Below are 21,557 nucleotides of genomic sequence, written 5' to 3' on the forward strand. Positions count from 1 at the left end.
GGGCAGTAAGAGCAGGACTCAAATGCCAGCAGCTGTAACACCTGGGGGTTGAGTGATGATTTTGGTAACGGTTTCATGGGAGGGATAAGCTATAAAAGCCAGATGATACAACTCTTAGGCAGTTTTTAGCTGTACAAGGAAGGGGGGTAGAGATAAGGTCATAGCTGAGGGGAACAGGTGAAGGCGAGAGTTTTGTTTAATTTTGTTTTAAAACGGAGAGATGGAGGGGTGCCTGGGTGGCTCAGTCAGTGAAGTGTCTTGACTCTTGGTTTTGGCTCAGGTCCTGATCTTATGGTTCATGGGATCAAGCCCTGCGTTGGGCTCTAGGCTGAGTGTGGATCCTGCTTGGGATTTTCTCTGTCTCTTTCTGCCCCTCCCATGCTCGCATGTGGGCTTGTGTGCACGTGCATGTGTACTCTCTCAAATAAAAAAAAAGTGTGGATTTAAGACAAGTCTCAAGTGTTATATGATATTCTGCACTTGGATTCAGAGGTTATAAGTAGAGAGGACGGAAAGTATGGTTGATCTGGGACTCGGAGTTTGATAAGCAGATGAATTAAAAGGAAGAAGAAACAAACGCATCAAGAATTTTGAAGAGCGTAATAAATACTGCACCAGTCTGAATGGTGAGAAGGAAGTGAAGACATAGGAGGAGACGCTTGCTTAGGGAAGAAGTAGAGTTGGGAGACCAGAGGGTCCTTCTGAGGTCAAGGGGGAAGCTTTTATTGGGAGAGGCTCGAGTGGAGAGGCTGGGAACGTGGATAGATGGCAGTAGTTCGGGTGAGGCCAAGGTTCCGAGCAGCCACAAATGGTGGCTGAAGAGGTGTGGGGGTGACGGAATGGAGAGGCTGTGGCTCGATGGGACGTCCAGTCCCCAGTGAAAGCGTCATGGAAGGGTCATGGAAAGGTCATTTACATATCAGGAGTGTCTTTGGGATAATTCCATGACAACGCCTCTAAATGTTAACATATAGGAGAAAATGGGGATCATCTTGTAGTTGTCCTCTCTGAGAAGCAAGTTTTATTTATACAAGCACATTACTGTATTAGAAAAGCAAATATGAAGGAAATAAATCAGTACACCACTGTCAGCATCAAGTACTTGATTTTTAGCACAACACCATGTTATTGCTTGTATCTAAACCTTCATTATTTTGTTGGCCAAAGAAAAAGGTTCTTTTGTTTTTCAGATGTCAACAAGTTTCAAGATGTTTCTTGATAATTGGAATATTCAGACAGCTCTTTGGCTCAAAAGGTATGTTCCTTCAAGAACAGTCTTTAGCTGTGCTATGGTGTCTAATACCTGAGGCTGAGTTTCACTGAGTTCAGATTCTTGATTAAATAACAGTGTGTTGAGTGACACTGACCTTGGTGTTAACCAGGAAATACTGTTAACGTCTTCCAACGCAAGAGTCTATCGAATCTGAGAACTGTGTTGGCCTGAATGGTGAATGTTTCGATCACGGGCTTCTCAGTCCGCCTTCCCAGGCATCTTTCCGAGATCGCCAGCGTCCTCCTACTGTCATTGGTTGGAGATTTGGTTAAATAAAACAGAGTAACTGTACAACCACTGTCCAGATGCCCTAGATTGTCCACAGCAGTTCCAGTTGCAAACATATTTCAATTTGACAGATCTTTCTGTATGTTAGGCACAGGGCACAACGATGAGTAGGACAGAAAAACCCAACATCTGCAGTCAAAGAATTCACGATCTTGTTAAAAACACAGCAGGGTCACCTGTGCGTTCCCTGTAGCGAGGAAGAGCGGAGAGAGAGAGCAGGAGCAGCGAGGCACAGGGGGAGAGGAAGTGCTGGTGCCAGGATCCGTGACGAGGAATTTGTCACACGGCCGAGGGGGAGCCACAGGCAGCCCGAGTGGGGCAACATTTGTAAAAGATGAAGTTAGGGAGTTGCACAGAAACTCCCAGGGACTCTGTCTCCTTGTTCCCAGTGAGATACGTCGCTGTATCTCGAGTTTATTTTATGAAACGTTATGGCTCTAAGCACTGTGTAAAGCAGCCTTTTTTGGGAGTGTCCTTTATTTCATGGCAAGTTGCATATCTTTCTGCCTTGAGATACCCACCATATGACATTGTCGCTTTGTGGTACATTGCAGTCTCCCCAGTGGCTACATATTTTCTGAACTAATCTGTTGTGTGGTTGTTGTTGCTGTATTTTATTTTATTATTTTTTAAAATGTTTATTTCTTTATTTTTGAGAGAGAGAAACAGAGCATAAGTGGGGGAGGGGCAGAGAGGGAGCCCAGAATCTGAAACAGGCCCCTGGCTCAGCGCTGTCAGCACAGAGCCTGATGCGGGGCTTGAACCACAAACCATGAGATCATGACCTGAGCCGAAGTCGGAGGCTTAACTGACTGAGCCACCCAGGCACCCCTTTGTTGTATTTTAAATTTGATAACTTTTGGGGGCACCTGGCTTGCTCAGTCAATGGAGCATGTGACTCTTGATCTCACGGTCGTGAGTTCAAGCCCCGCATTGGGAGTAAAGATTACTTACTTACTTACTTACTAAATAAATAAATAAGTAAATAAATAAGACACCTTTAGAAAATCTTATTTTCATTTGAGTTCTCTACCATGTTACAGGGAAATTTTAGACTAAGCACGTTGAAGTTTTTTGGTAAATAGTATAGATTTCTAGACACTACTAATGATCATTTTAGCTATCACAGGTACCATAAAAAGATGAAAATCAAATTTGTTTTCCTAGATCAATAGGAATAGCTAATAGCCTTCACCTCCCTGAGGTCACAGGTCAAGTTGTGGCCGATGCTAAGTTGCGGTTGTTTTCCTGGTTGCCCTGGGCCCTGTCGGCTGAGAAAAGAATGATCGCTGTGGGCTGTGTGAACTCTAACCACTCAGTGTGGTGTTCATGGTTTCCAGGGTGTGTTACGAACGAGCCTCCTTGAGTCCAACCATCCAGACGTTCGTTCTGTCCGCCATCTGGCACGGGGTTTACCCAGGGTATTACCTGACGTTTCTCACGGGAGTGGTGATGACACTGGCAGCACGAGCCGTGAGTACCTAGAACCCCACGTCGTCCTCGAGGGGAGTCCACGTGAGTGGGAGGAGGAGGCCGAGCTCACCCTCTCCCCGAAGGCCTCGTTCGTGTGGCCACAGATGGAGCCGTGCTCTGGTTAGAAGCGAGGGGGGCGTCTGGCGTGTTTGTCCAGCGCTCCTGCGGGAGGGACCTGCACAGCGTTGGTTGTCTTTGCGCGGTTTTCTGAACGAGAGCTAAAACCTGCGTTAAATAAAGATGGGTTCATTTCACAAACGTTTCCCGAGAGCTGTCCCCGATGAATCCTCCTGTAGGTGAGGAGGGGAGCACGAAGACCATGGACAGAGCCGGTGGGCCATCCCCGGGTGGCGGGTGCCAACGTTAGAGACAGGGCACAGTTCTTCAGAGTGTTGGCTTGGTTGGAACCTGGAGTCATACTTTGGGAAACAGTTGAGAAATCAGGTTGGTGACATGGGTGGGCAAGGAAGGACAGTTCAGTGTGAGTCCTTGAAAGTGACGTGACCAAAACAGCGCTCGAACAGGCTTCTTCCAGCAAGTACAGGTGAGGAGGCCTCATTTAACAAACTAGCAGAGATTTAGTCAATTTTCAGGTGGGGGTACATATGTGCATATGTACAGCACGAGGCATATATGATAGATCCTGTGGGCTTTATAGATAGTAAGTAACGTAGTTGTTTAGAGGTGAAAGAAATCCCTTTTGGTTGGGTTGACCAGAGGTGGCCTCATTAGGGAAGCGTGGTTGGATTAGGGCTTTGAAAGATGAAGGTCGTTTTAAAAGTGAGCCAAGTTTGGTGGGGGTAGAACGTGACGTTGTAGGCCAGGAGATGACATTCTCAAAACCAAGTTTGGAAGTGCCCAGTGTGTTTGGAAACGAAAAGTAAATCTGGTTGAAGCAGAGACTTTGTGAATCCCTAAATAGTGGATAATTCTGGAAGGGGAAAGGAGTGCAGGGGGCGGAGGGAGGAGGGCATAATAGAAGGACTTGACAGACGAGGAGAGGGACCAACCCTCATTCCGCCTGCAGCCCGGGGAGTCCGGGAAGGTCTTCAAGGAGGGAGATGACCAGTGGAAAGCCGTGCTTCAGGAGAGTGGATCTGCCCCTGGTGGACGGGGGCGGGGAGGGTGGGTAGGTGCTGCACGGGGAACCAGGCAACATGTAGGTGTCGGGACTCGTTCTGGCCACTACGAACGATGGTCTCGCTGTAGGGAGAGCCATTAGCCACACACCAGGTCACTTCTGAGAAACTCGGTGGTGTCCTCACGGGGCCGTGTTTCACCTCTGAACATACTAGACAAGAAAAGCAGGGAAGGTGATCGTAGAAAAGAGGAAATAATGTTTGGTTAAGTTCGCACATTTCAAAACTGAAATGTTTTGACTTTTTTGGAAGCTAAAAAAAAATGTTTGAATAGTGGTTATTAGGAAACACCTATTTTGAGAATGTGTGTCGTTGCCATTTATTCTAAGTGTGTTTGGCCTGAGCTCAGGGTATGATCTTCACTTGTATTTCACAAACCCAGGGCTTCAAGAGGAAGGATGTCTCATTAAGTCATAGTAGAAAACATTGAAAACAGACAGAACTTTATTTATATACTATACCAAATATGATTTAAAGAGCTCTAGGCAGTGTTATTTTTAACTTTGGGGGAGATTTAAAAAAAAATTTTTTTAACATTTATTCATTTCATCTTTTGAGAGACAGAGAACGTGAGTGGGGGAGGGGCAGAGAGCGAGGGAGACACAGAATCTGAAGCAGACCCCAGTCTCTGAGCTGTCAGCATGGAGCCCGATGCGGGGCTCGAACTCACGGACCGCGAGATCATGACCTGAGCCGAAGTGGGCCGCTTAACCGACGGAGCCACCCAGGCGCCCCGGGAAACTTTTAATTTTAATGCAACTTCAAATCTCCAGAAGAGTGGCAAAGAACTCCTACATGCCTTTTACCCACACTCCCACATTTTGCTCTCTCCATATTTTTCACAGATACATGTATTCGTTTTTGCCAAACCAACTTTTCCCGTAATGGCAGCGCCACCTTAGACTTGCACCAGCAACGCGTGGGAATGTCAGCCACTGCACGTTCTTGAAGCAGTGGATGTAGTCAGTGTGACTCTGTAGCAACATTGAAGATAAAGCACATATTTTTGTTTCTTTATTTCAGATGAGAAATAACTTTAGACATTATTTCATCAAACCTCCCCAGCTTAAATTATTGTATGATGTTATAACGTGGACAGTGACTCAAGTAGCAATAAGTTACACAGTTGTGCCATTTGTACTTCTATCTGTAAAACCGTCATTCATGTTTTACAGGTAAGTGTCACTCTTAAAAATATACCAGTGGGAATAACTTTATTATTATTATTATTATTATTATTATTCTTTTAATGCTTATTTATTATTGAGAGACAGAGACAGAGCATGAGCAGGGGAGGGGCACAGAGAGGAGGAGACGCAGAATCCGAAGCAGGCTCCAGGCTCCGAGCTGTCAGCACAGAGCCCGACTCGAGGCTGGAACTCACAAACCGCGAGATCATGACCTGAGCCAAAGTCAGACTGGGCTTAACCGACTGGGCCACCCAGGCGCCCGGGAATAACTTTATTTTTAAGAGCAAGCTCTTTGCTCTTGGGTAGTGTAAAAAAATCATGCCCTAGCCTTACTTTCTGTAGTTAGCTTTTTCATCTTAAACCAAGCAGTCCCAAGATTTTTATGGAATGATTCACACCACTTAACCCTGAGATGAATATGACTTAAGAGATGTGCCAGCTGGGCAGCCGCTGCCTCAGGTCTCGCAGAGGTTTAACTAGAAAATGTAGCTGTTCTTTTTACACCTGGATGTTAACTGGACTCACCGTGGGAATCCTTTCACGATGTGTACACGTATCGAATCATTATGTTGTACACCTGAGGCTACTGTAACGTATTAGGTCAGTTGTACCTCACTTAACCAAATAAAAGAAGCAGCATCCGGCTAGATGTGGCCCGTGGGCTGGCGTTTGCTCACCCCTGCCCTGGGGTCAAGGGCTAGGAGTTTATAAGCTGAAGCAAAGGTTTTTGTGTCTCTCGGGATATTCTGGGAGTGGAAGCAAAATAATATCTTCCAGATAATCACGAGTAAGTATTGGTTGAGTCTGTGCACCAAGAGTTCGGGTTGTCAGACTGTTAACTCCAAAAAGGAGAGGATAGGCGAACTTGAAATAAGATGAACAATCAAAAATAGGACAGAGCAGTTTTAAAATGTAGTTTGTTCTTAACAAGGGATTGTTAATCCTTTTCATTGCTTTAGTCAAAAGGAAATAAATTACTTGTATTTCATGAATTTGTTCCCTTCTTACTCTTTTATGTTTCACGGGTACTTTGTCTTCTCTGTATTATGGAAACTCTTGTCTTAAATTCCATGTTTTATCTCTTTATTGTCTCCCTCACCCACCAAATTCCGCTCTCGCTGTGTTAGCGAGATCTTTGACATCAGACACTTCATCTTTCATAAAGTCCTCATTACCCCAGTGTTTAGAAACGGCAACACAGAAGGCATGGTCAAAAATTGTTGAATGGAATATGGCGACACATACAGACAGACATTAAGGAACTCCACTAAAATGTCCCCTTTTCACAGAATGATTACTTGTTTTTGAATGCGATCGAGCTGTTGGTTAGATTTTCTATCGCAGGTACTTTGTTCATGATCACTTGAACTTACAGCTAAAAAAGTGGCCTCGGTCGCACTTGATTTATACTTAATTTCAGGAATAATGCCTCTAATAATATTCTTAGTAATGTGACTTTCCTTTATTATATGACAGTGACCATCAAGAGGCAGTATTATCTATTACTCACATCACTGGAATATTTGTAACTTAATCAGGGGCCGTAAACAGCAGAGGAGGCCAGAGCATTTAAGGCCTTTATCATCTCTGCCTTCTCTTTCTTCACTCAGTGTTCGATTCTGTGGATTTGCGAGATTATTCTTAGGTCGCTGCAGCTGCTAATAAGTACCTTTTTGTTTTTGCTCTCTGTAGCCATGGACTTATGACCCTTACAGAGGAGTGTAATGTGATACCTAGTGTCATGCTCCGAAGTGGTCTGGGCTTATATGCTGCTTTCTAAAAACCCACTAGCATACGCCTTAGAGCTGCCTCTCATGGGGCAGGGGTGGGACAGGAACGCAAGAGATGTGGTGAATGCACACATCCTGAGTGGGGCGTAGGACATTCTGACGAGTGTGCAGTTGCTAAGCATCCGTGATCAAAATCTAATAAAGTAAATTCTGGTTTTTTTTCTTCCAGCTCCTGGTTTTACGGCCTGCACATTGCTGGTATCTTAGTATTATTGTTGTTGCCGGTGAAAAAAAGTCAAAGAGGAAAGAATACACAGGAAAATGTTCAGCTGGCACGATCCAAAAAGTTTGATGAAAGAGAAAATTCTTTGGGACAGAATAGTTTTTCCACAACAAACAATGTTTGCAATCAGAATCAAGAAATAGCCTCTAGACATTCATCATTAAAACAGTGAAGGGGAAAATATGCTGACGGCTATTTTTTCTATGTTAACAGAAACCACTCTTAGCACCTTTTCAAGGGATTTGTGTTTGTTTGAAAAGAGATTAAGTGGGGGGACATCTGACAGATCTAGGTAGGGAATTTCCTGTAGAGCAGATTGGAAACGGAGTGAATAACCCCTCCCAGGCCATGTCCCTGTGGGCCACGCCTTATATAAAAATATTTCCATTATCTCAATGGGCACTCAGGACCTCAGCATATGTCCACACGGTCATATGTGTGCCCTGTTGCTGAATGTATGTTGCGTATCCCAAGGCACCGAAGAGGTGGACAGGTAATTGTGTCAATCTGGATGATTGAGAGAAATTAACTTTTCCAAATGAATGTCTTGCCTTAAACCCTCTATTTCCTGAAATATCGTTCCTAAATGGTATTTTCAAGTGTAATATTGTGAGAACACTATTTCAATATTTGATGTTATATGCTGTAAAGGAATTCTGGAGGAATTTTGAAACAGGATATTTAAGATGTGGATACTTTAAAAATGCAATAAACATCTCAGTATTGGAAGGGTTTTCTTAAAGTATCTCAGATGACTGCAGTACGTAGCGAAACCGCAAACAGGACCGGATGCCAAATTATACGTAGCTTATTTTCCTGGAGAATTTAATTACTTTGTGTCAGTCAGAGCCCGTCAAGGAAGAATTTCTTCAACACAATTAAAGGTGGGTAATGGGATATTTTAAGTTTATTTTCTTAAAAAAAAAAAAAAAAAAAGCAAGAGAAGATGACAAGGGAAGGAAGGAAGGCATGAATGAAGGAGGCCCCACGAGGACTGGCGTAGAGCCTGCTGGGATGGGGCACAGGTGCACAGTGTAGGTACCACGTGCTCCGCAGACGTGCTTTTCACCTTTACTTATCTGAGTTCTTTGTGATTATGTAAGACATCGAAATGGAATAACTTTTTAACGTGGTGGACTTTGAAATGGAATTTATCAAGCATAAATTATCTAGAATTGTTAGAGGGATCATGAAAACAATAGTGGTGGATTGTGTGAGGGTTATGGAAGAGAAATCACTGAGTAAGGTGACTGTCTAGTCCCTTTCTTACCCTTAACAGCTTACTTCCTATTGGGGAAAGTTTTAGGGAGATGAAAGCTTAAAGTCGTGGGGTCTGGCCCACATTTTTAGAAAATAAAATAAATCCGTTTCCAGACTCGTAAATTCTTACATGAAAATGTTGCTCTTCACTCTTTTTAATGAGTTTTAGGTTCTGTAAGTAGAAGAGTACGCTTTTACCTTACAGGCCATTTTCCCCATAATTGATCTCACCTTGAATCACTCGATGTCTCCTTTAATGCCACAGTCTGGTGACGGGCGTGGGAAGCTGAAAGCAGAGGAGGGGACTGCGAGGCCATCCTGGAGTGTAGGGCTTCAGCCACAGGTAGTGAATCACGGGATCATGGGGTTTGAGAGAAGAGCGGGGGACACGGCCTTCTGACTTCACCTTTATTTGACCAGTCTTTGATTTGACTTCACCTTTATTTGACCAGTTCGTTTCCTTTCTGCCTTACATTTTTAATGCAATGCAAATTGGTTAGGTGTGGTGTGTCTTTTATTTTTGTCGTCGGTAAGTTTGTACATGAAGTTAAAGCAGAACTCCTATCTGGCTTGAGCGGCGCAGTGTTTCATTTAAAGAGAAACAGCAAGCGTACTTGGAACTGGTGAGGTCTCAGTCAGCAAAACATCGGCGTATCTTTTTAGAGCTTTAGAAATATCCCGGTCTTTGTTTATAGCAAATGTGGTTATTTTTCTAAAGGTAAAATTTTTCCACCTGCTGAGGTCAGCCATACCCTGCTACTTACTTCCCAGGAAAGGACAGATAGCTAAATAAATTTTCTCCGTTTTCCCATGCATTGAGATTAAGCTAGCTGTGTGACGTGAGACAATGGAAAAGAATAATCATGGAAAATATCTGCCCCCGAAAGGTCTCCTTAGTCTAATTACTGCCGCAGAGAATCTGATCACTATTTTTCAAAAGTAAACAAATTCAGGGTTTAAAGGACAAGTCTAGGCATGTCATAAATGAAAATAAGAAAGCTTAATAAAACTTCTTTTCAGCCCACCTCTAGCCATTAATAAATAATAACTGTTTATTTTTATCACCTATGTCATTTCTCTGCCTGTAAACCTAAAATCACTGTTACCTGTTTCTTGTTCAATGAATGTCCTCGTGGTGTTGCCATCCAGGAAGCGAGATGATTGAATAATTTTCCAATTACTTTGAAGATGATGCATTATCTACACAGATTGACTGATTTTCATCCCTTTGGATCAACTAGTTTTTTGGTTTTTGTATGAAATGGTTTTAGGATAGCTTTTCTCTAATTTTGTAGAAATTCTCGTAAGTATGTAATCTAGAAAAACTAAAGAAATCTAATTCTCGACTTTTCTTCTCAAGAAGAAACACTTTGTGCTGTGTGAAATGACTATATCTACTTGGAGTGTTGTAAGGATTAATACTTCTACTTGAAGTGGAAACTGGTCTGTCTCTACTACTGTTAAGTATAAAGGGATTCATTGTACTATGTGCTTGCTTCTTTTTTAATCAACACAGTAAGATTCAGTCCATATTTATATTATTTCTCCACTCTTCAGTTGTCATGAAACTACTCCAGAGATGATCGGTGAACATCATTATTATGCTACTCAGGGAAAAAAAAAAAAAAAAAAAAAAAGGGAACAAAAACATTATTCTTCCCTCAATTTCATTTTCTTGAAACAGTAACAGTTAATTTGATGTATCTCAGTGATCACCATTTTACAAGTAGCTTAATCTCAGTTTTAAAAATGAGCATTTTTATTGGAACTCAGGGTAATTGGAGAAATGTATGCAGCTTCTAAAACATCCAGCATAGTAGAGGAGGTTTCTTTGGCTTCAACAATGTCCAGCCACCACCATACTTTTGGTTAAGAAGTATTTTTGTTACTGACCCCTGCCGTGTGTGACAGGATTCCATGGCGGGATTTCCATAGATAACAGTTTTCAGGAAACTTTGCAGTACAAAGAGTGGTTCTTTTTTAAAGAGTGAAGGTAAGGCACATGGAAACACTGATTGTCCTGGGAGATCTGGATGTTCATCTGGCTCTGTTATTAAGGAACCTTAGGATCTGGGCAAGTTGCCTGTCCTCTGGATCAGAGTTTCTTAATAAGAAATTAAAGCATCAGTTCTAAAAGTTTATGACCCGTCGATTTGTAATGAATGGAAGCCATTAGCAAGACGTGTAGGAGTCACGGACAAAGGCAGATTCACAATCAGAACTATTGTCATGGTCATTTACTTTTACTACTTGAGCAGCTCCAAGCCCAGACTTTTCTAAAGGTTTTCTTGGCAACCGAGGAAAATCTTTCAGTCCCTTAAATCAGAAGGCGTGGCAGCATAACCTTTCTACTGAATATAGCCCTTCACATGAATCCTTGATCATGAAATAGTCTCTAGTGAAGGAAACAGATCTTCCTTTTGCTTTCTCTGCTTGTTCGTTCATTTGTGCCGTGTGAAATTGAAGGTGATCTGTCCTAGAATATGTCAGTGCAACCCACCAAGTTTACTGGACAGGGTTTACCACTTTAAACTACAGAAGACATGTTAAAACTCGGCCGTGAAAATAATGACAAAGTTTATACTTTTATTCAAGGACTAGATTGTGTTTAGGACAAAAAAAGTCTTTCCTATTTAAAATTCATACCCTGTAAATTTTAGTTTGTATATTCACAAACCACTTGGGCACTTACACTTTTTTGTTTCCTTATTATAAACTTCAAAATCATTAGTTACTTGATGTTAAGGGTTCTCCGCTAAAACTGAAAGAAAAAAAAATTACTTGAGAGAATAGTTGTTTCAGAATGGTGCCTGCTGTTGCGTCAATGGAGGACTTGTCCGGAGTTTTACATCTAAACCGGTATTTGATGGAGTTTCGTTCACCCACTGGTGGTCTATCCTGGCTGAAATTGAGTACATCAGATTTCACATAGGTGCGGAATTCTATGTAACACTGTGAAATGTAATCTTAACTGCCCTCAAGTACCTTATTAAACTCTTCCTCTGAACCAAGTGTACATTTAAGGAATGGCTGATCATTTATACGAGTACCTTAGATGCAGAAAGTTCCTTCTGCAGCCGTCCTCGTAAGAGTGGGTTCGTATCAGTGCACGCTCCTAATGCTGAAGGAAAAGATTGGCTAAACTGTACCTGAAATTGGGATTGGAAAGATCAGAGAGTAGAGGGTCTCCACAGTGTGTTTCTGCAGCACCGTGTAGTCAAATCTATGTATAGTGACTCTCGTTACCGAAGAGAATTTACAATGAAATTTTCCATGTTGGTGTTTTATAGGAATGCTCTTATAATCAATGACTAGGCTGCTTTTTGAGGCTCTCATTGTATAGAGGATGCAGCCAGTTACATTTTAATCAGTGGGCTGCTTATTAATGTTTTTATATGTTTTAAAATAATATTTATTTTAATAGATTTTTAACATGGAAATCCCAGTAAACAACTGACAAGCTCTATAGTTTATTGATTGGGAAGACTTTCTGAAATGGCGCCTGAAGACACATTTTTATGCCGACTGATTTGTCTCGCCTTTAGAATTAATGATACCTGTCTTCTTTTAGAAAACCTTTTATAAAGCAAAACCAAACCAAAATGACCCCAAGACTCTATGTCCTAGAAATAACAACATAAAGAAAGATCCATGCGGAATCACTGTCTAAAGCTGAAGTCGGTGATGCACGGCCATCTCTCCGCTCACGTTTCGTCAGATTTTGCTGCCGCAGAAAGAAATGGAAATAAAATGAAAAACCAAAAGATACAGAGCAACACCCAACAGAATGACTAGCCATTTTCTTAATAACATGTTTCAAGTGGAAAGAGTAACTAGCTACCTTTTCCTGGAGTCGTAAATGACTGTGCCCTGGCCAGTCTCTATTTTGGGGTAACTTCTCTGAGAAATTAACTTGGTAATATCGCTTTTTTGTCCTTCACCGCTAAAGGACACCCGTGAAGAGTTTGACAGACTTCAACATCTGTCTCCTTCCCAGTTTTAAGTATTTTTGGTTCTGTATGTGCAGATTGGTCAACAAAGTACCTTTGCTCCTGACTTTGTGTCACAAGGGGAAAGGAATCAAACACCCCACACAAACATGTTCCAAGCCAAGCTTCGTCTGTCACCTATGCACGACCGCCTCTCGGAACCAGAAAGGCACCGCATGAACCAGTAGGAATGACACTAAAGATAATTCAGGTGGAACGAGAGAAACCCTTCTATGTGCAGAGGGAGACCGTATGAGCTCATTCCTGCCTTCCTTGAAGAGTCGTATCTTGACCTGTGCCTAGGAGTGGTCGGACATCGTCGCCCGAACATGGGGAGGGGGCCCCAGCTGTAACAGCCGGTTTTTGTCGTCTGCCTTCCCCGGGTGAGACTAGAATGTGGCGTTCTGTGCTTTTTTGTTTTTGTTACTCCAAAATATTTTTTTAAAGAAGGGTTATTTTTCAACAGATCCGTAAACTATTTCTTGTTGTATGGTTCTCAGTTTGAACTCCCGCTGTGTCGGTTACACTGTGACGTGATGATTTCATAACCCCTCCTTTCCAGTCCGTGTCCCTGGCGCTGCTGGCTTATTGCTGGGTTTTACAGATGTTTCTAACTTGCGTATAAATGTTTTTTTTCTAATTTCTGTGTCTTTAAAACTGATTAAACGGTAGTTTAAAAATATGTGTGTGTGTTTGCTAATTTCTGAGGCTTTAAATTCCATCTATAGAAGTGAACTCCAGGCCTTTCACCTCAGGAGAGATCATGGTCTTTCGTTTACTAGGGGATTCTTCAACATGATGAGTATATTCTAAGGAATCATTAACTCTTTAATCGCTTACAAATGACTTAAAACATTGCAAGGACGTGGATGGAGCTAGAGTGAGTGTATTATGCAGAGCGAAATAAGTCAGAGACAAATACCATATGATGTCACTCGTGTGGAACTTAAGAAACAAAACAGATGAACATATGGGAGGGGGAAAATAGAGAGAGGGAAACAAACCATGAGAGGCTTAAGGATGGAGAACAAACAGGGTTGCTGGAGGGAGGTGGGGGGGCAGGGGCTAAATGGGTGATGGGCATTAAGGAGGGCACTTGGGATGAGCACGTGGTGTTAATGTAAGTGATCAATCACTGAATTCTCCTGAAACGGTGCACTTGTATATTAACTAACTGGAATTTAAATAAAAATTTGAAAAGAAAAATACTTAAACACTTTGGAAGGCAATTAAAACAACCTTAAGTTAGGGGCGCCTGGCTGTCTCAGTAGACCATGCGACTCTTGATCTCGGGCTTGTGAGTTCAAGCCCCACGTCGGGCATGGAGCTTACTTCAAAAACCAAACCCCTCAAGTGAGTGTACCTCTCAAGTGAGACCTCAAAACACAAACCTCTCAAGTGAGAGCACCTGGGCTCCCACTGGGTTTCTGTGCCTTGATTTCAAACTCCAGGGAACTGTGCGTCCAGAGGCCCCTCTAGACTCTGTCGTGAACCACCATGGGAAAAACATCTTCCGCTAACCCTCGTACGAAGATGCCAGGCTGGACACCCCCAAGTAAGCCCGTCCTGGTACTTGCTCACTGGGAAGGCCTTAGACTGTGATGGCAGGTTTAATGACTCCCTTTTGAGATTCAGGGCTGTGCTGACATTGGGCCACGACCACAAGTGGTAGGGGCACCGCTCCTGGAGTTGCCTGCCAGCCCAGCACATCCCTCCCAAACACAACAGCTTGGGTAACCTGCTTCGCGGGAAGGAAGGCCCGTGGAAGGGCTCCTGTTTTATATGGATGAATATTGTAATAATGTATTTTGTATTCGTTCTTTGAACTATCCATTCCACGATTCATGAGTTCCTACCACTTGCGGGGCAACTGAAAACTAAACCATGGCCCTTGGCTTCAAGAAGCTAGTAAGTGATTACCATATAATACAGGAAGAGCTTTATTATAGGCATGCACAAAGGGGCCTCTGGGACCAGGAGGAGGGGGGAGCTTGGGAAGAGTCTGGGACAGCTGTGCACAGGGTTTGTGAGGAAATGTTTTACTGGTGGAGAAAGATGTGGGAGGGGCAATAACTAGAGGAAGAAAAAAAGCATATGTGGAGAATTTTCTAGCATTACACACCCATAGACGAAAACGAACAAGGTTAAATCTGATATGTGCCAACTATCCAACACTAACTTGTCTTCCCCCAATTAGGAAAGGAATAATAGGAAGACATGGAGTTTAGACCATTTTTTAAAAATAAAAAAAATAAGACCTTACGAAATATTTCAAGCATATAGTTCACTACAGAACACAATTAATAGACACTCATGTGCCCACTGCTGATGTTGAACGAATGTTTTTGCTTTGCCACATTAGGTTCAAAATTTATCTTTTTATTTTATTTTTTTTTAATTTTTTTTTTTAATTTTTTTTTCAACGTTTTTTATTTATTTTTGGGACAGAGAGAGACAGAGCATGAACGGGGGAGGGGCAGAGAGAGAGGGAGACACAGAATCGGAAACAGGCTCCAGGCTCCGAGCCATCAGCCCAGAGCCTGACGCGGGGCTCGAACTCACGGACCGCGAGATCGTGACCTGGCTGAAGTCGGACGCTTAACCGACTGCGCCACCCAGGCGCCCCATGGTTCAAAATTTATCTTTTTAAAAAAAGTTTTTAAGTGTATTTACTTTGAGAGACAGTGCAAGTGGGGCTGGGGGCAGAGAGAGAGAGAGAGAGAGAGAGAATCACAAGCAGACTCCACACTGCCGGCTGCAGAGCCCAACGTGGGGCTCCAGCTCATGAACCGTGAGACCGTGATCTGACCTGAAAGTAAGAGTCAGATGCTGGGGCACCTGGGTGGCCCAGTCGGTTAAGCGTCTGACTTTGGCCCAGGCCATGATCTTGCAGTTGCTGAGTTCGAGCCCCACCTCCGGTTCTGTGCTGAGAACTTAGAACTTGGAGCCTGCTTTGGATTCTGTGTCTCCCTCTTTCTCTGCCCCTCCCCCACTTGTGCTCTGTCCCTGTCTCTCAAAAATGGACAAACATTGAAAAACACTTCTAAAAACTCAGACACTTAACTGAGCTACCCAGGCGTCCCAACCTTTTTTTTTTTTTTCTTTTTTTCTTAAATAAAAAGCACATTGCACATAAGGCCAACATACCTTTCTCTTCTCCCTCCTTTAGAAGTAACAGCTATGTCAGTATGAGCCTCTTTTTGTCAGCTTTTTGGTTGCCTTTCTTTCTTGTAAACCTAGCTACATGGCTTTAAAAACATTTTTATGTTCAGGACGCCTGGGTGACTCAGTCAGGTAGGTGTCCTGCCCTTTGGTTTCGGCTCAGGTCGTGATCTCATGGTCTCGTGGGTTCAAGCCCTGCGTTGGGCTCCTTGCTCTCCCTCTCTCCCCATCTCCCTCTCATGTTGTCTCTGTCTCTCTCAAAAATAATAAACATGAAAATACTAAAAAAAAATTTTACGTTTTATTTTGTATGCTTTTCTAGGTGTCTATAGCAAGATGGCGTTGGCTCATTCAAGCTTGTTGCTATAGGCAGATGTCGGCTCAGATTGTTAATGTCATTAAAATACTGCATTTCTCTTTACCGGTAAGCTCTTTTCTATTTTCTTACTACATTTCTTTTTCAAATGTGCTTTGTTTTGTGCTTGTGTTCGTTTTTTGTGCTCACATCCTGCAGAGCAATTCTGGTGGCATCCATTAGCATAAGCTGGGACTCACCACCGGCCGAGGGCAGGCCCAGATCTGCCGGCCAGGGCTGAGCGGGGTGCACTGTGCCCAGGAGAGGGATGCCATTCACTGGCTGCCGTCCTTTTTTGTGGGGTGGGTAAGAGAGTACTGTGACGAGACGAGCCTGAGATCTGAGCTACCGTCAGTGGGGAAGGCCACCGCCCCCCACCTGGAGACCGAGGCCTCCTGAGACCACGAGGCCCCTCCTGCTGGCCAACTGGACCACCAGCCCCTCAGGAAAGCTGAGTTCCTGTTTGTCACCCCACACCTTTTAAATGCATGAGTCGCCTGCTCTCAGGAAGAATGTTATAAACACATTGCCTCAGGATTGAGCTGCTGCTCCCATCCCTGCCAAAAACAAAAAAAACACACAAGTACTGGAAAACCATCCTATAATCCACAGCCTTTACAATAAAGCTTAAAAGAGCAGTCAACATAGGACCTGTGTTTCCTCACTCGTTCCCAACCCTCTGCTGAACACCATGTGAGGGTCATTTTTGATCTCTGTTGCTGACTGTGGTAGTTGGTTTTCCATTTTTGTATCACATGATCTTTGCAGCATTGGGCTCCGTTGACCAGTCTCTTCTTGAGATCTCTTGCGTTTTTTTTGTTTTGTTTTTTTTTTAAGTTTATTATTTATTTTCTGGCGGGGGGAGAGAGAATCCCACGCAGGCTCCACACTGTCAGCCCAGAGCTCAACACAGGGCTTGAACTCATGCACTGTGAGATCATGACCTGAGCTGAAACCAAGAGTCAGACGCTTACCCCACTGAGCTACCCAGGCGCCCCAAGATCTCTCACCTTCTATCGTCTTGCTTCTGCCTCTGGCTGATGGCTGTCTGCTGGGATACCACACCCTGTTCCCCCGTTTACACCCTTGTTTACTCTAGTTCCTCAGTGCCTGTCCCGCCTCCTGGGCAGGTCTGTCGCCCAGCTTCCTCTCCCTCCCTCCTTCTCCCGCATCTGGCCAATATGCATGCAACTCCCACCTCAAGATCACAGGCACCTCAAATTTAGGACCTCCAAATCCATCACCCAGTTTCATCACCCGAGACTTGTGATTCCTCTCGTAATGCCTGTCCCGTTCACTATCACAGACCTTTCCCTGGCTACCCAAGTCAGGAACGCGTGCACAACCCGTAGCCTTCCTTACCCACCGCCACATGTCTGCAACTTCCGCGTGTGTTACCTCCTGCGCAGTTGACTCCCCGCGGCCCCAGCCTCCCCATTTCCCACCTAGGTGGTAACCTTGCTGATCTTGCACCGTCCAGGCAGGCCTTCCTCCAATCCGCCCTCTAAAGCGCAGCCTTGGGCCATCTTTGTAACATCAACACATGTTTTATGTTCCTCGAAAAGGAAACTGTTCCCCGAAACCTTTATGATAAATTCAGACTCTTAAGTATGGCATACATTCTACGATCCAACCCCCGCTTACCCTGCGCTGTGCTTTTCTCTCCTGATTCATGCCCCTCCCGATACACACATACTGCCATGGACTGAAGGTGACCCCCATGAGATTTATGTTGAAATCCTAACCCCGAGGTGATGGTGTTAGGAGGTGGGGCCTTAGGTCATGAGGGTGGGGTCCTCAAAATGGGATCAGTGCCCTTATTAAAGAGACCCCAGAGAGCTCCCTGGCCCCTTCCATCGTGGAGGACACAGTGAAAAGTCAGCAGACTGCAACATGCAGGAGGGCCTCTCGCCGGAACTTGACCTCACTGGCATCCTGATCTTAAACTTCCAACCTACAGAACTATGAGGAGGAAGTTCCTGTTGCTTATAAGCCACCCGGTCTACGGTATTTTGTTAAAAGCCCCATCGACTAAGACACTCACCTTTGTTATGCTTCAGCCTTGTTGGATAATTATACTTCCTCCAATCTCTCTCTCCTGCCTCCTAGCCTGTGTACCTGCTGTTCCCTTTACCCAGGATTCCCCTTCATACCACACCGCCCCGACCTGTGCTGCCTAGCTAACTCTGGTTTCATCATCAGGATACAGCCTCGTCGTCACTAGTCAGTCAGGAAATGTTCAATAAGCTAATATTGCGTGCCAGACAGAATGATGAGGACTAAGCGTTCAGACATGAGCCACTTCTCTCTGGGCCGAGGCATGACCCGGGGAGCCGCCTGAAGCCAGCATTCCCGGCTTGCCATGCTAGTATTTGAAATGTTCTTCCCATCCTTAGACATGTAAAATTGTAAGCGGAAGATCTACACCTGGTCAAAAAGGAAGTTCTCTCCGGTCAAAATTTATTCAAGAGAAAAACAGCAGGCACATCGTAGTGGAGAGACATTCTATGAACTACCAGACCAGTATTCTTCAAAACTGCCAAGGTCATCAACAATAAGAAAGGTCTAAGAAACTGTCACAGTCAAGAGAGCCTAAGGAGACACGACGACTAAATGTCACATATCCTGCGTGGGATTCTGGGACAGAAAAGGACATTAGGATAAAAGAAAGGCTAAGGAAATCTGAATCAAGTGTGGGCTTTAGTTAATGATAATGTGTCAGCATTGGTTTATAGTTATGACGAATGTACTAAGATAAGATGTTAACAGTTGGGGAAGCATGTGGGGTATGTGGGGACTCAATCTCAGGGTCGTGGGTGTGAGCCCCATGTTGCGGGTAGAGATTACTTAAGTAAATTAATTAAAACTTGAAAAAAAAACTATTCTAAAATAAAAGCTTATATGTACGTACACACACACGTGTGTGTGTGTGTGTGTGTGTGTGTGTGTGTGTGTAATAGTGCATTGGTAACTCTATGCTAAATCACTGAGATTTAGAGTTTCTCAGTGATTTAGCATAGAGTTACCAAGGCACTATCATGCACTAGAATTTTTTTTTTTCTGGATCATACAACATAAAATTCATCAAAATCCCTGTGCTTTTAGGACAGTACTTTAACTGTAGCAATGCTCCAGTGCTGATTACAGACCAGAAGTAAGAACGTGGGCTAAGGTCATGGAAAAAGCGCAAGGTGGTGTCAGAACAGATGGAACCTGTATACCTGGGGGATTAACAGGCTCCGAAGCACGCCCCCTGGCGGCCTGACTTAGAACGGCAGACAAGATCTTTGTTGGAAGGCAGGCCAGGGACCTGGGAAGCCAGAGTGTGGGCAGGTTCTTCTGTAAGGATATTGAAATCATCGAGGATCATGTGGTGGAGAGAGTGACAATAATCAGGTTCTAATTTTTTTCAGCAGGGAGTGACCCAGGGGAGTCTGTAGGTGTCAGCAGCAAGGAGGGATGGCATGAGCTTCTAAACCCTAGGGTTTTACGGGGCGCTTGGGTGGCTCAGTCGGTTAATCCGCCGACTTCGGCTCAGGTCATGATTTCACGGTCCGTGAGTTCGAGCCCCGCGTCGGGCTCTGTGCTGACAGCTCAGAGCCTGGAGCCTGTTTCAGATTCTGTGTCTCCCTCTCTCTGACCCTCCCCCGTTCATGCTCTCTCTCTGTCTCAAAAATAAACGTTAAAAAAAAAAATTTTTTTTTAAATAAATAAAATAAACCCTAGGGTTTTAGGAAGGAAGCAGAGACAATTTTTTGCAGGTGACAATGAGGAGGAAGGAGGGCATCTTCCTCATCTCCAGGGTCAGTGATGAGAGAGGGAAACCAGCTAACAAGATGTCTGCAAGGATAGGTATGATCTCAAGAGAGAGAAGGGTTTTCATTAGAGCAAATGTCGAAGGGAAGCAATTGAGGAAATAGGGGATATTTTACTAACAATGTGCCATAAATTCCGGGACAGTGCAGTTTCGGGGGAGGAGGGAGGGAGTGGAAGAGAGGCAGTACAGAGCGGCATGGGGATAGCAACTTTTCCTCTTCCAATACTGATGAAAACAGAGATGATTTGGCAAACATAAATATACTGAAACACCATCTTCTAGATGAGATAAACTTCCAGGCAATCACTGTGGCAGCATGAAGTTTGGATTGTTTAGCCATTTGTACAGGAATTTCCACCAAAAGCACCACCAAAAATACCTACTCACATTGTGGTTTATGGGTCGAAATTCCTAATGGAATAAAGTGTCAGGAGCACATGATTATTGGAATAAAATTCCATAGTTCTTCATTATTAGTCAGTTTCTCTTTGAGCAAACTGATTCAGAATGTCAGATGATAGTCATTTGGGCCATTTCCTTATATTGGAGGTATTTTGAATCATTCTATTGTCTATTTTTCTGTTATTCTTGACCAAAGCTAATAAAAGTTTTAATTAATTTCATATGTTTATGGCCTACCTGTGCCCCTGGAGGAAAATTACTTTCAGGAAAAGACTGTGCACCAGTATAGAAGAAAAGTACAGTGACTCACTCTCTTACTGCTTCAAGTACACTGATAAATGTAATTTGACCACTTCTTTTCTGTTTTTATGGGCTGGAGTGGGTTTCAGTGAACGTACGGCTTATTTGATCTGCAGATTAACCACATCCTTGAATTCTCTCTTCTCTTCTTCCTGTTGTCCCTTTAAGTAAACTTGTTAGATTGGTAACATGAAAATGTGCCCTGCTGGTAGCCTAGTTTGGCTTTATTTTTATTTTTTTATAATTTTTAAATTTTATTTAAATCCAAGTTAGTTAACCTATAGTGTAGTAATGGTTTCAGGAATAGAATTTAGGGATTCATCACTTACATATAACACCCAGTGCTCATCCCAAAAGTGCCCTCCTTAATGCCCCTTGCCCATTTAGCCCATCCTCCTACCCAACACCTCTCCAGAAACCCTCAGTTTGTTCTCTGTATTTAAGAGACTCTGATGGTTTGCCTCCCTCTCCCTTTTTATCTTACTTTTCCTTCCTTTCCCCTATTTCATGTTTTGTTTCTTAAATTCCACACCTGAGGGAAATCATGTGATATTTATCTTTCTCGGACTGATTGATTTCACTTGGCATAATATATCTCTAGTTGCATCCACATTGTAGCAAATGGCAAGATTTCTTTTTTTTTTTTTTTGATCACTGAGTAATATTCCATCGAATATATATACCGCATCTTCTTTATCCATTCATTGGTCGATGGACATTTGGACTCTTTCTATACTTTGGCTATTGTTGAAAGTGCTGCTGTAAACATTGGGGTGCACGTGCCTCTTCGAATCAGTATTTTTGTATCGTTTGTATAAATACCTAGGAGTGCAATTGCTGGGTTGTAGGGTAGCTCCATTTTTAATTTTTTGAGGAAGCTCCATACTGTTTTCCAG

The 21,557-nt window shown here is 43.5% G+C and overlaps 1 protein-coding gene across 3 annotated transcripts in view; it reads left to right on the forward strand.

Annotated features, from left to right (window-relative positions):
* The window catches only part of MBOAT2 (membrane bound O-acyltransferase domain containing 2), a 128,573-nt gene extending 114,758 nt beyond the window's left edge, over window positions 1-13,815 (forward strand). For all 3 annotated transcript variants that reach the window (XM_049652575.1, XM_049652574.1, XM_049652573.1), the window contains 4 exons: window positions 1,191-1,255; window positions 2,902-3,034; window positions 5,197-5,348; window positions 7,323-13,815. In XM_049652575.1, coding sequence (XP_049508532.1) covers window positions 1,191-1,255; window positions 2,902-3,034; window positions 5,197-5,348; window positions 7,323-7,548 — 576 coding nt within the window. In that variant the 3' untranslated portion in view covers window positions 7,549-13,815. The remainder of the gene's footprint in view (window positions 1-1,190; window positions 1,256-2,901; window positions 3,035-5,196; window positions 5,349-7,322) is intronic.
* Window positions 13,816-21,557: the final 7,742 nt, after the last annotated feature.

Source organism: Panthera uncia (genome assembly GCF_023721935.1).
Source record: "Panthera uncia isolate 11264 chromosome A3 unlocalized genomic scaffold, Puncia_PCG_1.0 HiC_scaffold_12, whole genome shotgun sequence".
Taxonomy (NCBI): Eukaryota; Metazoa; Chordata; class Mammalia; order Carnivora; family Felidae; genus Panthera; species Panthera uncia.